General features: G+C 52.9%; 1 protein-coding gene across 1 annotated transcript in view; it reads right to left on the reverse strand.

Annotated features, from left to right (window-relative positions):
* The window catches only part of Zfr2 (zinc finger RNA binding protein 2), a 37775-nt gene that overhangs the window by 8923 nt on the left and 8999 nt on the right, over positions 1 to 19853 (reverse strand). Inside the window, exons 4-12 of the mRNA XM_048342003.1 lie at positions 13374 to 13472; positions 12481 to 12797; positions 10031 to 10204; positions 7956 to 8115; positions 5159 to 5286; positions 4382 to 4501; positions 2651 to 2793; positions 2003 to 2126; positions 1346 to 1536 (exon numbers count right to left, since the gene is read on the reverse strand). Of these exons, the coding sequence (XP_048197960.1) occupies positions 1346 to 1536; positions 2003 to 2126; positions 2651 to 2793; positions 4382 to 4501; positions 5159 to 5286; positions 7956 to 8115; positions 10031 to 10204; positions 12481 to 12797; positions 13374 to 13449 (1433 nt within the window). The 5' untranslated portion in view covers positions 13450 to 13472. The remainder of the gene's footprint in view (positions 1 to 1345; positions 1537 to 2002; positions 2127 to 2650; positions 2794 to 4381; positions 4502 to 5158; positions 5287 to 7955; positions 8116 to 10030; positions 10205 to 12480; positions 12798 to 13373; positions 13473 to 19853) is intronic.

A 19853-nucleotide genomic window follows, 5' to 3' on the forward strand; every position in this document is an offset into this window, starting at 1 on the left:
GGCTCATGCCTGTAATCCTAGCTACCCAGGAGGCTGAGATCTGAGGATCAAGGTTCGAAGCTGGCCCAAGCAGAAAAGTCCCTGTGAGACTGTTATCTCCAACTAACCACTCAAAACTTGGAAGTGGTGCTTTTGCTCAAGTGGTAGAATGCTAGCCTTGAGCATAAAGAGGCTCAGGGACAGCACCTGGGCCCTATGTCCAAGCCCCACAACTGATGAAAAAATAACCCCAAACCAAAATGAAAGAATACAACACAGTTTAAAGGAGCCTGGCACCAGTAGCTCACACCTGCAATCCTAGCTATTCAGGAGGCTGAGATATGAGGATCATGGTTTTGAGACCAGCTGGGAAAGAAAGTCCATGAGACTCTTATCTCCAGTTAACCACCAAAAAGGTGGAAGTAGAGCTGCGGCTCAAATAGTAGAGCATTAGCTTTGAGTAAAAAAGTTCAGGGACGGCACCCAGGCCCTGAGTTCCAGCCCCAGAACATACTCTCTCTCCCTCTCTCCCTCACTCTTTCTCTCACACACAAAGTTAAAAACAGCTGGGGAGTGGCTCAGGTGGTAGAGGAGTGTCTCAAGTGGCAGGGCCATGGCTAGTGGTACAGTGCTTGCCTAGCAAGTATTAGGCTCTGAGTTCGCATCCCAGTAAAACAAGAAAAAGCTAAGATGACAACTTTTATGTGACATACATTTTTACCACAGTAGAAAAACACTAAAAAAAAAAAAAGACAATGAAAATGATGCTGTTACCCAGAGAGGAAGGGCTTGGGAAAGCTGAGTTCCCAGGCGATGGAATTACCACCTGAGGGCTCTCTCTGCCTGCCTCCTTAGGGCCGTGGCTCACGTGGATGTGGGTGGCATTATGACTGGCCACGCGATTGTCCACAAGGTGGGGAGTTGGGGTACAGTCACCCCGGCTTCCCTCTGCTTGCAAAAAACAGGTTTCCCAAAATGTAAGCTTTCTGTGACCTTCCTTCCTTCCTTCTTTTGTTTTTTTTTTTTTTCTTTTCTTTCTTTTTTTCTTTGGTGCCAGTTCTGGGGCTTGGACTCAGGGCCTGGTGCTTTCCCTTGGCTTTTGTGCTCAAGGCTGGCACTCTATTGCCCGAGCTGCAGCTTTACCTCCAATGCATTTCATTTATTTTTTTGGGTGGGGTCTCAGTGTGTTGTCCAGGTGGGTCTCTAACTCCTTGCTCACACCATCTCCCTATCTCAGCCTCCCAAGTGGTGGGAACTGAAGTCACTGCAAGTCTCTGGGGACCTGTGGCACAGGACATGGAAGACGACTGGAACCCTGCACCTTGGGACTTTGTGCTTGAGGCCTGCCAGCCTCACCAGCCATTACCTGTGTTCATAGCCCTCCTCCTCTGCCCTCTCCTGCTCCTCCTCAGCCAGCATGTCGGACACCATACGGAGGGCACGCTCCACATGGGACACGGTCTTCTGGATGGCCTCCAGCTCCTCCTCCGTGGGGTAGATGGTGGCGTGCTTGCCCATGACATGGCGGTCATCACTGGACTCTGGCCGCCGCTTGGGCTGTGGGGAAGGCGAGCCTTTGTCAGCGGGTCTCAGATGGAGGGCACAGGGGACAAAATGGCTGGGCTGCGTCCTGGTGGTGACCAGCAATCAGAGGACCCGGAAGGGGGCCTGGGGCCAGGCTGGCGTGAGGGAGCCATGGCAGGTGGCCAGAAGTGATCAGAGGTGGGGTGAGGCCTGTCTAGCTTGGGGGTGCAGTGGAGGAGTGCAAGAGCCAGGGGGTGGGGTGGTGAACCAAGGGCTTGGGCCCTGATGACCGCAGGGGGCTTGGGCCTAAGGGGGGGTTGGTGCCTCCCCTTTGGTCCACACCCGAGGTGGAGGTGAAGCAGGACTCATCCCCGAGTGAGGTGCAAATCAAGTACCCCCATCTAGCCTGGAGCCCCAGCCACAGATCCCTCCCCGGCACCCCGAAGTTCAGGAGGAGGAGATGGGGGTCTCCTGAGTCACATGGGCACCTGACACCCACCTGGCGAGGGGCTGAGGGTGTCCCCTGGCTGCTAGTACTGGGCCCAGGGGCCCAGGACGGCATTCCCGCGGGCTGCTCCTGCTCCTGCGGCTCCTCCACCCGCTTGCAGCGCTCCTCATGCTCCCTGCGGGGACCAGTGGGCACAGAGGGCTGGGCACCGCCTTGGGGACTCTGCTGTGGTAGGCAGTGCCTGGCACTGAGGGTGCTCTGCATAGTGCCTGCTTGTAGGCACAAGGATAGTGAGGCAGGGAGGCTGGGAGGTTGGCAGAAGCCATGCACGGGGGATATAGCAGAGGCCTTGGGCTGGGCCACCACGCCTAGGGACCATTCTATTGCCTGCCCTGCTTGAGTGTGTGGAGACCAGGCACTGGGAAGGCGGACATTGCCCATGAAATTGCTGTGGGGCTCTTGAAGGGTGGAAGGGGGAGGTGGCAAAGTGTGTGGCAGTCAGGGGACATCAGGGATACTGGAGGTGGGGGAGGAGGCAAGGAACCCCAGGCTCCCACCCATGGCCACCCCCCGTCCCCCTGCTGTCCATCATCCAGATGCCAGGATGGACTTGGGTCTGAGCTATGATGGGGGAGAGGAGCAGCCCCTATGTGTGCTGGGTGCCGCGGCATGGTGCGTGTGTGTGTGTCCTATGGGTACCTCAGATCTGCGCGCCAGCGCTGTCGCATGTCCTCCAGCTTCTTCTGGGCCACCTGCCTCTGCCGGTGCAGCTGCTCAGCCAGCGCCTTCTGCAGGCGCACGTTGGGCCCCGAGGCAATGGGAAGGCTGGGGTCCACTTTCCTCTGTGAAGGCACAGAAGTGGGGTCACTCCGAATATGCGGATGGCCTGGCCACACAGGAGCACCCCCTGGCAGCTGCTCTCCAGCCGCTCTGCACCCCAAAGGGAATTGAGGAGCAGTGGTGCTCAGGGGAGCAGCGTTCGGATGACACAGACCATGGCAGTGGAGCTCAAAAGGTCTGTGTTTCTGATGAGGGGCGGGGACAGTCACGCAGACAGGAGGGTCACGAGCCTCTGAACAACAAATGCACATCCAGCAAAACATGGCCTTAGCATTCACAGTTTTGAGATGGGTCCCAGAGCCGAGTACACAGTCCACGGTGGCCACTGTGCTACCAGTGCTGAATGTGGCTGTGTTGGGAAAGTATGTTGTGGCTATGGACGCCTGTTGAAAACTCAGTGGAAGGGAGCTTGCTGACTAGCCAACAACCGGCTCCCCCCAAATCACACAGCAAGGGACAAAACTCAGCTACACTATCCATTCGAAGGGTTTCTTATGGTGTTGCTCGCCATCCCACCTTGCTTCATAAATCTGCCTGTAAGTCTTCTGTGTGGCCAGGCTTGGAGATATTTTCCAAATTAAAACAGATACCAGCCCAGTGCTGGTGGCTCATGCCTGTCATCCTAGCTACTCAGAAGGCTGAGATCTGAGGATTGTGGTTCAAAACCAGCCTGGGTAGAAAAGTCCCTGTGAGACTCTTATCTCCAATGAACCACCAGAAAACTGGAAGTGGTGCTGTGGCTCAAAGTGGTAGAGCAGTGGCGTTGAGCAAAAGAGCTCAGGGACAGTGCCCCAGGCTCCAAGTTTGAGCCCCACGACCAACAACAACAAAACAGACATAGAATCACATACAAGCATTCACCTACCCACCTACCTGCTCATCCATCCATTTGTCCATCTGTCCATCCACTTACATACCTCATTCTCCTCGCCTCTCCTCTTTCTCTCCTTCTTTATCTCCTTCCCTTCCTTCAACCCATCTGTGTATCATCTATCCATCCATCCATCCATCCACCCATCCATTTCTCTATCTACTGATCCATTCTTCCATCTATTGGTCCCCTTGTTGCTGATTTCTGTGTGGGAGTGGGTGAGGGGCTGAGCCAGGACATGGCTGGTGGTTAGGGGTATGTGTGTGTGTGTGTGTTGGGGGGGGAACACCACTTCTGAGGAGGAGGGGGAGGGGCTGGGAGGCAGCATCCTCACCTAAGGGAGCCAAGGAGTGATGGTCCTCACCTAAGCTATGGCACTTAGCTGCTCTGCAGAGCAGCACTTTGGGGGGAGCAGGCAGGCCTAGGGAAGGGCCAGCTGAGCCCTGTGCCTAGGGAAGGGCCAGCTGAGCAGTGTGTGCCTTCCACAGGGCTGGAACAGAGAGGCTGGGGCTGTTGGGTGTCACCCAGCGCTCTGCTCATACAAAGATGCTCTGGAGACATGGGCCATGATGAAGAACACCGAACCACTGCTCACTGGGGCTCTACGGGTCACCAGACCACATGGGGCAGAAGAGACTCAACCACAGATGCAGGGCTCTGTCCTTGCTCCTGGCTGGGCCCCCATCCCTCATGGTGCCATACACCCCCAATGGACATACCCTATACTGCAGCCGGTGTCGCCGCCCGGTCACGTGCATGTCCTTGGCGTTCAGATCATTGAAGTTGCATTCGCACAGCTTGCAGCGGAAGCGGATCAACTTCCCTTCATCATTGCACACCTAGGACACAACATACGGCAGGGGCGTTGGCCAGGTGGCACTGTGCTCACCTGGTTCTTCCTGTGTTACCCCTTGCCCTTCCTGGAGGCAGCATCCACTGTCCCATGACGCTGTCCTGGGGCCAGCCTCTGCCCACTGTTTGCTCTTTGTGGTCCCTACCATTTCTCTGTCTCATCTGAACTCAGCTACACATTCCCCGCAGCAGCCTGGTCCTCACTGCAGCAACCTGGCTGTGGAAAAAATGCCAGATGTGCTACTGGCTGGAGCAGAATGTGATGGTGAGGACATGAGTTCAGCCTGCCCGCTGAGCGGGTGTCTGCGAGTTCCTGGGTGTGAGCGAGGAGGCCAGGAGCCTTGAGCTGGGCTTTGAGATAACAGCCTGGTGAACGGGTGGGCTGGCTGCTGCTGGGCTGGGTGTATCATGGTGGCTCCCAAGACCCCATCTTAGGCCAGAATCCAGAACCTTGTGCCTTGGTGCATCATGAGCTCTAGGCTGGGTCTGTATGGAGTATTCTAGCATCAGCCATGCTTGTAGAACTAAACAAGGGGACCAGATCTGGAAATCTCCCCTTGGGGTGAGGCCTAGGAAGCTCTTAGAGCCTGACCTCAGGCAGGTCCTGCTGGCACCAGGATCTGCTGCTCATGGCCTCTACTTACCTCCTCCACGAAGTCTGTGCCCACTGGCTCTGCCTCCCAGCAGTCCCTTGCAGCTTGGTCGGGAACTCCCCGCTCTGCGTTGGGTCTCTCCGCATTGGGTCTCCCTGCCTGGGAGTGTGATTCAGATCCTGGAAGGGGACAGTTATGTGACTCCAGCTAGAAAGAGCCCAGCTGCGGATGGGCTTGCCACCTTGGGACAGCTGGTAAGATTCAACATGGAGTCAGCAATGTCAAAGCACGATGAATGGGGGTGAGCAAAGGCTTTAAATAAAGGAAGGGCTCTGTTATAGGAGTTTCGGAATTATCACAAGGACCAGGCTGCTGGCCTCAGCAAGTGGCCAGGGGTCCATTCACACAGGAGCCTGTGACACTCATCCATCAGGGCCTACCACCTCTGCCAGCTCTGAAAGTACCTGTGAGCTTTATTATTATTATTACTTGTGTGTGTGTGTGTGTGTGTGTGTGTGTGTGTGTGTGTGTGTGTGTGTGTCCTAGGGCTTGAACTCAAGGTCTGGGCATTGTCCCTGAGCTCTTGTGCTTAAGGCTAGCACTCTACCACTGAAGCCACAGCTCCATTTCTGGTTTCTGGTGGTAACTGGAGATAAGAGTCACAAAATTTCCTGCCTGGGATGGCTTTGAACTGTGATTCTCAGATCTCAGTCTCCCGAGTAACTAGGATTATAGGTGTGAGGCACCAGTGCTAGGCTTCAAAACAATGTTCACGGGGTTCTGGCAGGGAGGAAGACTCCAACTTTTCCTTTGTTCCCAGATACCCCCGCACCAGGCCTGGTGCATGGTGACTCGACAGGTCCATCTTATCCATTGTTTATACCCCAATACAACAATACAAGTTTAGTTATTGCATATTCTTCTGTTAGTTTATTTATCACTGTTGATTTGTTGGCTTGATTTTTTTTGGCCAGTCCTGGGCCCTGAACTCCGGGCCTAAGCACTGTCCCTGGCTTCTTTTTGCTCAAGGCTAGCACTCTACCACTTGAGCCACAGCACCACTTCTGGCCATTTTCTACATATATGTGGTGCTGGGGAATCAAAACCAGGGTTTCATGTATACGAGGCAAGCACTCTTGCCACTAGGCCATATTCCCAGCCCATGTTGGCTTGATTTTTGTTGGTGTTTTGATTTTGTTGTAGAGCTGACTCCATCTTGATTAGGGAAACATGGTAGGAAATGGGGGGAATAGAGCTGACTCCGTCTTGATTATTAGGTCAACAAGACCCTCAAATTCTGCTTCTGTAAGTGGCTTAACTTGTTCTTTGCTCTACCCATGGTGTCAACCTCCTACATCTGTGCCACACTTGGTTTGTTGCGTGCTGTACCCCCTGCGTCAACCCCCTGCATCTGTGCTATGCTTTTACCTTTATAAACCCCAATTTGAGGACTGCCTGGGGTCACGATGTTAGCTCCTGAGTCTGCACTGTGTCCCTGGCTGGTCAGCCTGCTTTTCGCTGTTGCAGTTCAGCTCCCGCGTCTGTGCTGGGTCCCTGGCCGGTCAGTTTGCTTTATGCTTCCCCAATAAATCCATCTTTTTGTTTGAGACTGTCTCTGAGTGGTGAACTCATGGAGGGGCAGGTACTCCCCTCCCTCGAGCCCTGTAACATTTCTTACCCCATAACAACTACATAGCCTAGGATGGCCCGAAACTCAAGATCTTCCTGCCTCAGCCTCTCAAGTGCTGGGAGTACAGGCATGTGCCACCATGTCTAGTCTTGTATCTGTTTTTACTTCTTAGCTTGGACATACTTTCATGACAGCTGGGAAAGAGAGAGGCCAGTTTGAGTCCATGATGTGCAGCCCTGTGTTTAGGTAGCTGGCTGGGAGAAGCCACCTAGGGCACAAGGTCTCCAGAGTTAATCCACCAAGAGACAGTGGGAAGACCAAAGGTCATACCACACCTTACAAATCAGGCAAATCTATGTGGCCTCTGGAGGGAGAAATTTCTTTATCAAAGATCCTTGCTGGGTGTGGTGGCCATACCTGTAATCCTAGCCCTTGAGAGATGGAGGCAGGAGGATGGAAGGTTTGAGGTCAGCCTGGGCTCCATTGCCATATCCTGTCCTCAAACCAATCAACCAAGAGCTGGGGGTGGTATTCAGTGCTGAGCCCTTGCCTTGCATGTGCAAGGCCCTGGGTTCTGTCACAAGCAAACCTCCCCCACCCCTGCCAACCCCCCCCCCCCAAACAAACAAACAACAACCATGCTGCTGAGGGTGAACATAAAATGTCTGCCCAGTCAAGTGGGAATTCTGTTTCCACAGATAGCCATGGAGCCTGGCCAAGCATGTGGGGAAAAGCAACACCCACCTAGGGAGAGGAGCTGGGAGGTAAAATGGGGCAATGGATAGGGAGCTGTCAGTTGGGCGAGTGAACCTCAAAACTCCACTGCGGTGATGGTGGTTCCTTCCTGTAATTCTAGCTATTCAGGAGGCTGAGATTTGAGGTTCAAAGCCAGCCTGGGTGGAGGAGTCCATGAGACTCTTACCTCCAAGGAACCAGCAAAGAGCCATAGCTCAAGGCTAAGAGAAACATCCTTGAGCACAAAAACTCAGGGACAGTGTCCAGGCCCTGAGTTCAAGCCCCAGTGTGCGCCTAACACCCCCCCCCCCACCCCATCCTAGCCTCCTATCCCATCTGGATCTTAGCTTCCTGCTTGAAGTAATATGGCCCTTGGAACATGTGTGCAAATCTAGCCAATGCAACAGGAGGACGGCAGCACGGACATGAGGGACAGGCTGGACACCCATGTGCGTGCACCAGGAGTACTGCAGAGATTCCTACCATTGTGCCGGGATGCCTGGCCCCTGGCTGGCCTGCTGGGGTTGAGCCCACTGGAGTGGGCTTCACCGGGGCCGCCCAGTTCACGGGTGGAGGTGGAGCTCCTCGGTACGGGCTCGATGGTGGGAATCGGCTTCCCCAGCCTGGTGTGCAACTTGTAGACCTGGAACAGATGCCATGCCTTGTTGGGGATTATTATGGCCTGGGAAAGACTGCCCTTCCACCAGCCTTGGTACAATAGAAGTCCCTCCCACCTTCTGGCCTCCACTCCTTGGGAGGTGAAAACGTGCGTGCAACCATGATGGGGTTGTCCCGCCCACAAAGGGAAGTTTCGTGATGTCACTTGATGAACGTGACCCCTAGCCTATGACTGACCCTTTGGCCAGCCCCCTTTCTTTCCCGCCATTACTTCTATATAAGTGCCCTTCCATATTAAAGTCTTTGAGACGCCTTCCACCACCGCAGCGTGTCCCTGATGCCTTCCTTTTCGCCTCCGCCCTCGGTAACATGTGGGGGGACTGGGGGGAGGGGAAGCTTCAGCAACCCGTCCTCAACTTAGTGCTTGCCCATGTGAGCACGCCTTTGGCCTTCCGCTGGCGGAGGGCCAGGCTGAGTGCTCTTTCATAGAGTTTGTGGTTACCATTCTCCCCGTGGGGGGAGAAAGGGGGTGTCCAGAACCCCAACAATGCCTATCAGAGCCACCTTCTGTACCAGGCAGGACAGCCTGGGGGTGCGCAAGGAGGAGGGGAGGAGTGCCGTGGTTTTGCCAGGGGGTGGGGGTACTCACTCTGAATTTCCTCTCCACTCTCTGCATAACAGCCCTTGCAAAAAGTCCCTTGTTTCCTGTAACACCCTTCCTCCAATTGTACCATACTGACGGCCACATGCTGACAGCAGTGCATGTGGACTGACATGGGGTTAGGGGTGCATGCACAGATCCTGGGAGACAGTCACAGTCTGGGTATGGTGGTGTAAATCTGTAATCACAGCCCTCAGGAGGTGGAGGCAAGAGGATTGCAGGTTTGAGGCTAGTCTGGTCTATATATACCAATTTCCACGTCAATCTAGGATACATAGTAAGACCCTGCCTCAACCCCTTCTCTCTCTCTCTGTTCCCCACCATAAAGGCCAGGTACTGGTGGCTCACACCTGTAATCCTAGCTACTCAGGAGGCTGACATCTGAAGATCACCATTTGAAGCCAGCCTGGGCAGAAAAGTCTGTGAGACTCTTACCTCCAATGAACCAGCAAAAGGTTAGAAATGGAGCTGTGGCTCATGTGGCAGAGCTCTAGCCTTCAACGAAAAAGCTAAGGGACAGCACCTAGGCTCGGAGTTCAAGCCCTGGCACTGGCATACACACACACACAAACAAATAACGTGCACAAGTCTGGGTGCATCTGCCCACGTGCTGGCCATGACCCCTATGTGCTTCTGGCTGAAGGCACACAGGCCTGGTCCTGGGTTCTGCTGTTCATGCCAATGACCACGTCAGACGTGACAGCCAGCTCTGAGTCTTTGACCCTCATAGCTCAGACCTGTCCTCAACCCCACATAACAGAGGCTGTGTCACCCCCATTTATTTCCAGAACAAGTGTCAACCTAGGGCTGTCGCCCCAACCCCACCTGACCCCATGTTCCACTTGTTTCCAGGGCTCCTGGCACCTCCAACCTCTCCCATTCTCTGTGCCTCCTAGATTATTTTTCCCAGGGTTCACCCTGGCACTGGGGAGCCTGCCTTCACTTCAGCTGGGCCAGAGACTGAGGCCCACCGTGAACCTAGGAGTGAGTGGGGAGAGAAGCTAGGACCTAGGCCTAGAGACAGACTGGAAATTGAACCCCTGTGCAAAGGCCGAGGCACAGGAGGATGTGAGGTAGGTGGGCCTCGAACACCTGCATGTTTGTTGCTGGACAGTGGGTTAGGGCTTGGGGCTCTGAGCAGCTGTGCTTAGGCAGGTGTTGCTAGTGGGGGGAATTCTCTCCACCGCCCAGGTGAGCTTGCCACGCCCACCCCTCACCAGCGCCGCCACTAGGGGGTGCTGTGCTGCTGCCATTTCAAAGGTGCCCGAGTTCCTCCTACCTTCTTGTGTTTAGCTCCCCGGATGTGGGCAGCATAGGCGTCCGCCCCGGTGCAGGACACAGAGCACAGGTCACAGTGCAGCTGGCCCTGCACAGCACCGCTGGACTGCGCGCCCGATCTCTGAGCCGCCTCCTTCTTCCTGTGCCTCTGCCCTTCCAGATGGTCCCGGTATGTCTGCAGTAGAGGGAGAAGGTGGCCTGAGCAAGGTTTCACCAGCCAGGTGCCCAGTGGGAGCCAGGGACAGCGGGCCCTACCTCTCCACCTGCTGGCGCTAGAGAAGTGTGACCGACAATTTTTCCTTTACTGTCAGTCCTGAGGCTTGAACTTAGTGCCTGGGTGCCTTCCCTGAGCTTTTTTTGTTCAAGATTGGTGTTCTACCATTGAGCCACAGCTCCACTTCTGGGAGATCACAGTCTCACAGACTTTTCTTTTCCGGCTGGCTTTGAACCATGATCCTCAAATCTCAGCCTCCTGAGTAGCTAAGATGACAGGTGTGAGCCCCAAGCTCCTGGCTGTGACTGTCACTTTATTAGACTCAGAAGCTGAGGCTGAAAGACATCAATCACATTTCCTCTTTTCTAACAATAGGCAGTTTCTTAAGAAAGCATCCTTGTCTCACCACACTTTCAGCTCAGCAACAGCAAGCAGTGATAAAGGAATGTCTGGCTTTCTCTTACAGGCTCTCAGATCCCAGCTGCCTACAGACATGGCCGCGGCCCCTGTGCTTTCTAGACAGCTGCCAAGACATGGAGGAACTCCACGTGAGAGTCACGGGCAGTGCGGCCCACGCAGCTACCATCTGCTGGGCTCAAAATATCTGCTGGGCTCAAAATATCTGCTGGCCCAAGCTGTGGTGGAATCCCGGCTCCCAGATTTTTATTTTATTTTTTTTAACAATCCTGGAGAAAGAAGAGCGGCAGGGCACACACACCTCACACAGGGCCCAATCCAACGTGCTTTGCCCATGCCCAGAGTGAACAATGGAGAGAATCTTATTCCAGGCACACCCAGGAGATCTGTGCCAATAGTAGGTTCTGGAAGCACAGACTAGGGCAGGGAGTGGGACAGAAGGCAAATACTTAACTAATTGAGAAATTAATTTTTGTTGGTTGTGGGGCTTGAACTCAGGGCCTGGGCACTGTCCCTGAGCTCTTTTGCTCAAGGTTAGTGCCCTACCACTTGAGCCACAGCTCCACTTCTGGATTTTGATTGGAGACAAGAGTCTCAAGGATTTAGCTGCCCAGGCTGACTTTGAACCTTGATCCTCAGATCTCAGCTTCCAGAGGAGCTAGGATGACAGACGTGAGCCATGTGCATTCAGCTTGGTGTATACTTTTATACCAGGCAAGATTCCCATAATGAAAGGTAAAAACCAAACACAGGAATGACCATGGGAGCAGGTGGGACTGATTGGGTGGGAGGGTGGTATGTGTAACAATGGCAGAGGTGGCTAGAGGTCTGTCCCAGGGTTCTGCAGAAACCAGCACTGTGGGAAGCCAGGACACAGTGTGGCTTAAGCTGCAGGGCAGGCAGAACCTTGACCAGGAGGGACGGAGTAGAGTGGGTGGCCTTAAACACATGCTCTGTCCTCAGCTATTCTCAGGGGACCGAGGAGAGTCCTGCAGGGGGAGAGGGGAAAGGGAGGCACTCATAGGTCTGCAGAGGCTGTGATCGTGGACTCTGGATCTCTCAGAGGATTCAAGGACATAAAACATGGTGTGTGTTTTGCCACATCAGGGCTGTGACATAGAATTACAGTTCTGAGGAACAGCTGACCTCCAGCTGTGTCCCTTGAGGAATCCTTCCCCAGCAAATCTTGAGTGTCATGTGCCTGTGTGTATACACACACCCATGTGCACACAATCACATATGTGTGCATAAGCACACACACAGCTCACATATAGGATGCACACTAACACACATGTATGCACACGCATTTTCAGCAGTGTCCTTATGTTCCTGTGACCACCTGCAACATCCCATAACCAGCCTCCCTGAAATGGAAGATGGGAAGCTTGGGGGGGGCACTTGAGGTCAGAGGGGACACAGCCCTTCACCCTGTGCACAGGATCAGGCAGCAGGAGCAAGCAGCCCATCACCAGCAGGCCCCAGGCCCAGAAGGAAACTTCTAGTGCCTTCTACAGGCCCAGGGGGCCTGAGAGATTCCTGGGGACACCATGAAAGGCCACCTGCTGGAAACCAAGTCAACTTCGTGGCTCAGTGTGTCTCACATGCCTCACCAGACTGCAAAGAGATGCCACCCTGGGGGTCAGGGCCATGTTGGTACCTGGGTGTCCTTCCTTCCCTGTCATTTCTGTGCCATCACAAACTGGATGGTAAGTACCTCATCCTTCTTTCACAGGTGCCAAGCCCGACCCCTGGGACCCTCCCTCAGGCCTGACCTCTGCTCAGCTCAGGGGTCCCGGGATGTGACATGACGTGGGGCTGACCTGGAGTCCCCCGCAGCTGATCTTGCAGACTTCGCAGTAGTGTAGTGGTGCAGGCCTGGGGCCGGTGCTGGCCTTGGGCCCCCTGCTTGGGAATGGCGGCTTCTCGTTGAAGCTGCGGGCAGTGTTGTCCTTGGCACCACCATTTCTTGAGCTGTTCCATGGGGTTGATGGTGCTGAGCCCGGGCGTGCTGGTGGTGGAGGCGGCCGCCGAGAGGGTCCTGGGGGTGATGGGGGCTGTGTCTTGGGGCGCGCTGGTGGAGAATGGTGGGAGCTAGTTGACGGGTACATGGGTGAGTCGTGGCTCCGATGGCTTGGCCCTATGAGAGAGACAATAGAAAGAGGGAGAGGTGGTGTTGATTTACAAAGTTCTTTGTGTGAACAGATTCAGGGTGGCTTGCTGTAATGGAGTCCTTAGGGGAAATAGCGTCTTACTTGGTGGTACAGGGTGCAGGGGAGGCTTGATGGGGATGGCCACCTCAGGCTGGGTCTTTGGGGCCACAGGGGTGATATGGGCTGAGACCAAGGTGCTGGGAAAACCTGGGCTCCTTGCTCAGCCAGCACCATGAAGACCTGTGGCCAGTCTGGGGCTCAGGTGTCTAGAACTCACTGGGCATTTAAGCCTGGGTCTGGTGCCTGCTGGTGACCCACTGTGGCCTTGTGTCCCCTTGCCTTTCCACCTCCTGCTTCTTCCTCCCAGGAATGGGACAAAGGGCCACACATGTCCTCAGTCATCTCCCATGTGTCTCCCTCTGACATCAGGTCCTCCACAGGTGTCTCAGGAGAACCCCACTGAGCCAAGATGAGCCCTGAATTGGGTCACATTCCTCAGTTCTCCTAGGTTGCCATGGTGAGTGCTGCAGCTACCCTGTCACCACGTCCCTGCCAACACCCACCTGGCTGGCAGTACGGGTCTCCACGGGCACCACCAGGCTGGTCGTCCTGCCTGTCCTTGTACTTCCGACTGGACATGGCTGAACCAAGCTGTAACTGACCTGCATGAAGGGATTGGAGAAAGAGAGCAGGCAGCAGATGAGGGTCTGGGTGAATGCAGACCACCCCATGCTGTGTGGTCATGCATGCTTCCTACTGTGTCGCCCAATACTGGTCTTGAGCTTGGGACCCAGTGAGGAGCTGGGCAGACGCAGGAGGTGCCAGGCAGCCCCATGCAGCAACCTGGTGAGCCTGATGGCATTTACAGCAGGCTGTTGGGTGGAGTAGGTAGAGGGAAGACCGGGTGATGGCCAGGTGGTTGCAGGAGCTGGAAGGGAAACTGGTCACAGTTCACGTAGGCCATCTTTGCAACTCCAGGTTGAACAAAACGACACACCCAGCATTTGTCATGGTAACAGAAACTCTCCCCCCCTTCCTGGTGCCTTTGGGAAGCCACTCTGATTTCCCCACCTTGGGGACACAACGCTCAGAGGTAAGTTCACAGAGCACAGACATGATTGGGGACTCATGAGGGAAGCCCAGGGGGTCTCCATGCAATTCTACTATGTGTATGAGTGTGCATGCATGCACTGATCCTGAGACATGAGCTCAGGGCCTGGGCGCTCTATCACTTGAACCACAGCTCCACTTCCAGCTTTTTGGTGGTTAATTGGAGATGAGTCTCACGGAATTTCCTGCAGCTTCCTCCATGCAATTCTAGCACACTCCCTTCCTCTCTGGGGTGGGGCCAAAGGCTGTCACCACAGTCCTGGCTAGAATGGGGTTAGAAGCTACCATACCCTGCTGGGCAGTGGGGACAGACACGAGTCACACGGCAGGGTCCACCCAAGAAGCAGGCTGGAGCAAGGCCAAGGGTGGATGGTTGCTGAAGCCACGGATAAACACAAAAAGCCCAAGCCAGATCTGAATGGGTCAGTGCCAGCAACCTTGGACTCCAGACAACTCTTCCGGTAGCCACTGACACTCAGGGTAGCTTCCCCAGGGATCAGGCACAGCTTCAAGCACTTTCCATCAACAAATGCAACCTTATAACAGCCCTGTGATGTAGGGATGGTGAAACTGAGGCACCATGGGTATGAACCATTCAGCCACTCAGATAATCTACTTGTGCATCAGATCTTTCCTTCCAGCACCTGGATTCTTCCAAGAAGGCTGAAGATTATGGGTAGAGGAGATTTTTGATATACCAAGTGGTATGCTCAATAAACCCATTGTAAGTTAAAAACACTCTATATTAGTGAGGAGTTGATTCCCATCCCCTAGACCCTGAGTTCAAGCCCCATGACTGGCACCAAAAAAGAAAAAAAAAGAAAAATGAAAAAAAGCATTAATTCCACCTAATCAGCTGAGCATTGTAGCTTGGCTGGACATGCCTGAACAAAGCTCACAGTACATGTTAGCCCTGAGGGAGGCAAATCCCTACAAAGCCTCTTCTATAACCATGTGGGGAGCAAAATCTATTGGGTTTGTTGTACATGAACATGAAAACCAGAGTGGTTGTGTGACTGTTTCTGTATTATCATAAACAACAAAAAAAATCTCAGCTCGAATTGTCTCAATCCAGAGATTTTTGGTTGGTTTGTCTGCTTTTGAGACAGCTCAGGCTGGCTTAGAACTCTCGATCCTCCTACCTCCATGTCCTAAGTGCTAGGCTGACAGGCATGGCCACCACGTCCAGTTGGATTCCCCCCCCCCCCCCCAAGTAGTACCTTTGTTTAAATTCAGGACCCCATGCTTGCTCAGCTGCCTGGCTGGCAACCTACTACTTGAGCCACACCACACACACACACACACACACACACACACACACACAGAGTTGGCATTTTTTTGTCAGTTGTGGGACTTGAACCCAGGGCCTGGGTGCTGTCCTTGAGCTCTTCAGCTCAAGACTAGTACTCCACCCCTTTGAGCCACAGCACCACTTCTGGTTTTCTGGTGGTTCATTGGAGATAAGTCTCACAAACTTTTCCTGCCTGGGCTAGCTTTGAACTGTGATCCTCAGATCTCAGTCTCTTGAGTAGCTAGGATTACAGGTGCAAGCCACCAGCACCTGGCATTGTCAAAGAAAAAAAAAAAAAAACCTCTACCCAATTGTCAATTTTCTCAGGAGATCAGCTAGTTCTGTCCTGAGGATGGTTTGCTTACAATGGGAGCTGTAGCTCCGCCTGTCCCGTACAGTGTAACCTTTGTCCCCATCACCTTGATGATCCTGACAGAAGGTGCCAGGCTCCCTTCCCAGCTGCCCATAACACGAGGCCCTCCCAGGAAGACTAGAGGTTCAAGTTCCACGGAGGGGCCAAATCGGACCTGGATCTTTGACTTAAGCATCATGTGATTGGCTGTTGGCCACCAAATGCTAGGACTGAATAGACCAATTGCCAAGAAAAGCATGAGACGACTATCATTACCAATCATGATCACGGGGACAGTGCACCCCAACCCCTGTGGAGGGTGAGACACAATGTAACTGGGAGGCAAACAGGTCAGGATGCAAAAGTGTGAACCTGCGTCTTACTGGCACGCCCGTCCCTTCTCTAACATGGCCCGGTGAGAGTCTTAAATCTCTAGGCTACTAGGAACCTGATACAAAGTCAGTGCTGTGGAAATGCTCACTACATTGTAGCATGTAGGGAACAATGATGAAAAGAAACTGTGTACTCAGGACACACTTAACTTAAAAAAAAAATTTTTTTGGTGTATTATGGTTTGAGCTCGGCCTCAGGCACTTGAGCCATGCCCTCTAGTCCTATTTTGCTCCCGCTCCATAGTGGGGGGGGGGTGTCTCACATTTTGCATGGGGCCAGGCTGGGAATGAGATTCCTCTACTTATGCCTCATGTGTAGATGGGATTCCAGGTGTGAGCCAGCATGCTCCACTATGAAGGAATGTTTTTTTTTTTTTTTTTTGGCCAGTCCTGGGGCTTGGACTCAGGGCCTGAGCACTGTCCCTGGCTTCTTCTTGCTCAAGGCTAGCACTCTGCCACTTGAGCCACAGCGCCACTTCTGGCCATTTTCTGTATATGTGGTGCTGGGGAATCGAACCCAGGGCCTTATGTATACGAGGCAAGCACTCTTGCCACTAGGCCATATCCCCAGCCCTGAAGGAATATTTTTGATCTCTGGTTAATTGAACCTACCTGGGGCGGTGGAGGCTGATTACAGAGGTGACATTCTGGTTGGGTTCTGAGCATCCACCTGCTTGTCAGCATACTCCAGACACTTGGGGACCACAGTGCTGTTGCTCCACTGAGTGTGGAAGAGCTGGGAGATGGCGAGCCACATGGCAAGTGCCAGACTGAGCAGAGATAGCCCTGGAAGGTTCTACCAAGGAGCTGGGTGTAGAGCTACCCATGGAGAATGGAACATTCCCTCACCCTGGCTGGGGGCCAAGTCAACCTCCCACGTTCCTCACTTGGCATCTCTGCATCTTTCTGGCAGCCAAGGCAGGCCCAGACTTCTGGAGGACTTCCTTCCCCTGGAAGCCCAGGCCTTCCTGTGTCCTCCTCCTGCTCACATTCCTGAGATTCAGCAAGGAGACCACGGTCCTCTTTTTCTCCCAGTGACCTCAGTTCATCACCTGCCGGGGCACACCTTTGGCAGGGCACAGGGTGTGTGTGTGTAAGGCACTGGCACCAGGCTTGAAGCCAGCTTCCCCTAGTCCTGCAGCTGTGTGGGCCCAGGTAGCTCCTTAAGCAGCTTACCAAGCCAGCAGCTCCGCCAGGGTTGGGAGACCAGGACATGTACCCAGGAGAAATAGAAGCCTGCCTGGTGCAAAGGAAGAAATTCTTCAATCAGCCATCGCTGAGATGTACGCTCTGATCCTCAAAAGTCTCAGTTGACTGTGTATAGGCGGAGGATAGGGTGTGTTTGGCAGTGTGAGTGTGTGTGGGCACACCTGTCATCCTCGAGAAGCAGAGAGATTGTGAGTTCCAGAACCTCCTGGGTTACATAGACCTGACCCCATAAACAAAAAACAAATACAAAGGAAATGGTCAGAGGTGTGGCTCAGTGGTGACTTTGCTAGCATCCCCAGCATCTGGGGAAAAGAAAAACACACAGCCGGTACATTTGGAAAAAAGTTTAATTCTGATTGACACATGCGGCTCACTGTGGCTGTTGCAGCCAGCACAGAGGTAGGGGACACAAGAGGTATTTTATTTTACTTTTGGTGGTACTGAAGTTTGAACTCATGGCAGCATGCTTTGCAGGCTGGCATTCTGCCACCCAAACCATACCCCTCTTTTTGGATTACATTACTTTTTGGAAGAACTATTAGTTATTAGTATATATTATAGTTGTACAAGAGGGGTTGCACTGTGACAATTCCACACATGCAGACAGTTGTATCTGGGTCACGCATCCCCCCTCCTTTACCTTTACTTTCTACAATACACTGTCAACAGGCTTCATTAATTTAAACAAATGAAGTGGGTTAGTTCATTAATTCATCCTCATTCACTGTTTGCTCCAAAGTAGCCTGCTCTACTTTTTCATTGTTACTGCTGTTCATGGGGCTTGAACTCGAGGCCTGAGCACTGTCCCTGAGCTCTTTTTGCTCAAAGCTAGTGCTCTACCACTTGAGCTACAGCATCATTTTTTTTTTCCTGGCGGTTAATGGAGATAAGACATGGACTTTCCTGCCTCGTTGGCTTCAAACTTGGTCCTCAGATCTCAGCTTCCCAAGTAGCTAGGATTACAGCATGAGCCATGAGTACCCAGCTCATTTTTGTTATTTTCACAGTAGCATCTAGCCTTATGTCCAGGCCAGCTTGGACTCCAATTCTCCTACCTGTGTTTCTCCTGTTGCTGGGATGAAAAGTGCAGGCATCAAACCCCAGCCATTGGTTGAGATGGAGTCTCACAAAATTTTCTGCCCAGGCTAACTTTGAACTTTGATCTTCGCCTCCCATGTAGCCAGGAATATTGGTTTTATGGTGGCCTGAACTCAGGTCCCCTCATTCTTGCCTTTTTTTTCTCCTGCTCATGGCTGGTGCTCTACCACTTGAGCCATGCTTCCAGTTCCAGCCTTGTGGTGGTTAACTGAAGAATCTCACAGGCCTACAAAAGCTGGCTTTGAACTTTGATCCTCAGATCTAAGCGTCCTGAGTACCAGGATTACAAGTGTGAGCCACTAGTGACTGGCTTCGGAGGCTTTCTTGTCAGTTGTGAGGCTTGAACTCAGCCTGGGCGCTGTCCCTGAGCTCTTTCACCCAAGGTTAGCGCTCTACCACTCTGAGCCACAGTGCCACTTCCAGTTTCCTGGTGGTTAATCTCTGGCTTTGGGCTAAGAGGCAAAAGTGGCAGTGGAAATTCTTGGGGTGTTTGTGGGTCACGCTGACCATCTTGTGTTTGGCTCCAAGGATGGATGCCTCCAAGCTCAAGAAGGAACACAACAACAAAGTCATGGCGACTTGGGGGAGAGCAGCGGCACCTGAGTCCTTCCTTCAGAGGAGAGGAACCGACTCCTAGCAACTCATAGGCCAGGCATGATGCTGATGAATTCTTTTATCAGTGCCGGGGATGGAACATAGAGCAAGTGCTCACTACTGAGCAGCCTCCAGTCCCAGAAAAACTCTTATCCAGTTCCTCTTCTTTTATTTTGCCAGTTCTGGGGTTTGAACTCAGGGCCTGGGCACTGTCCCTGAGTTTTTTTGCTCAAGGCTAGTGCTCTACCACTTTGAGCCACAGCTCTATTTCTGGATTTTGGTGGTTCATTGGAGATAAGAGTCTCAGGGATTTCCTTGCCTGGGCTAGCCTTGAACTAGGATCCTCAGATCTCAGCCTCCTTTTTCTTCTGGCTGATGGTAGTAGGCTTCACACTTGCTAGTCAGGCACTCCACTTGAGCCAGGGCTCCAGACCTGTTTTGCTGTATTTGTTGAGGTAGGTTGTGTGCCCTTCCCCCAACCTGGGTGTAGTCCTGGGACATGACCCTTCAATTTACATTTTATCTTAGAGCTGGGATGACAGGTATACATCACCCTGCCATTACTGGTTGAGATGGTGTCTTATAAAGTCCTCTGCCCCCTAGCTGGCTTCAAACCATAATCCTCCCAACGCCAACATCCCATGTAGCTAGGATTACAGGCATGACCCACTATTGTCTGAACACAAACCAGTTTCATAGAAACATACAGCCTTGAATAATTTCAATTGAAAAAATTGGTAGGCACTATTGTAAGCTCTATATTGTCATAAAAGTTTATTTTTTGGTGTCAGTCTTGGGACTTGAACCCAGAGCCTGAGCACTGTTTGTGAGCTTTTTTTTTTTTTTGCTCAAGGCTAGTGCTTTACTAGAGCCACAGCTCCATTTTGGCTTTTTGGTGATTAATTGGAGGTAAGAATCTCATGGATTTTCCTGCCAGGGCTGGCTCATGATGCTCAGATCCCAGCCTCCTGAGTAGCTAGGATTAAAGGTGTGAGTC

This window comes from Perognathus longimembris, chromosome 3 (genome assembly GCF_023159225.1).
Source record: "Perognathus longimembris pacificus isolate PPM17 chromosome 3, ASM2315922v1, whole genome shotgun sequence".
Classification (NCBI taxonomy): Eukaryota; Metazoa; Chordata; class Mammalia; order Rodentia; family Heteromyidae; genus Perognathus; species Perognathus longimembris.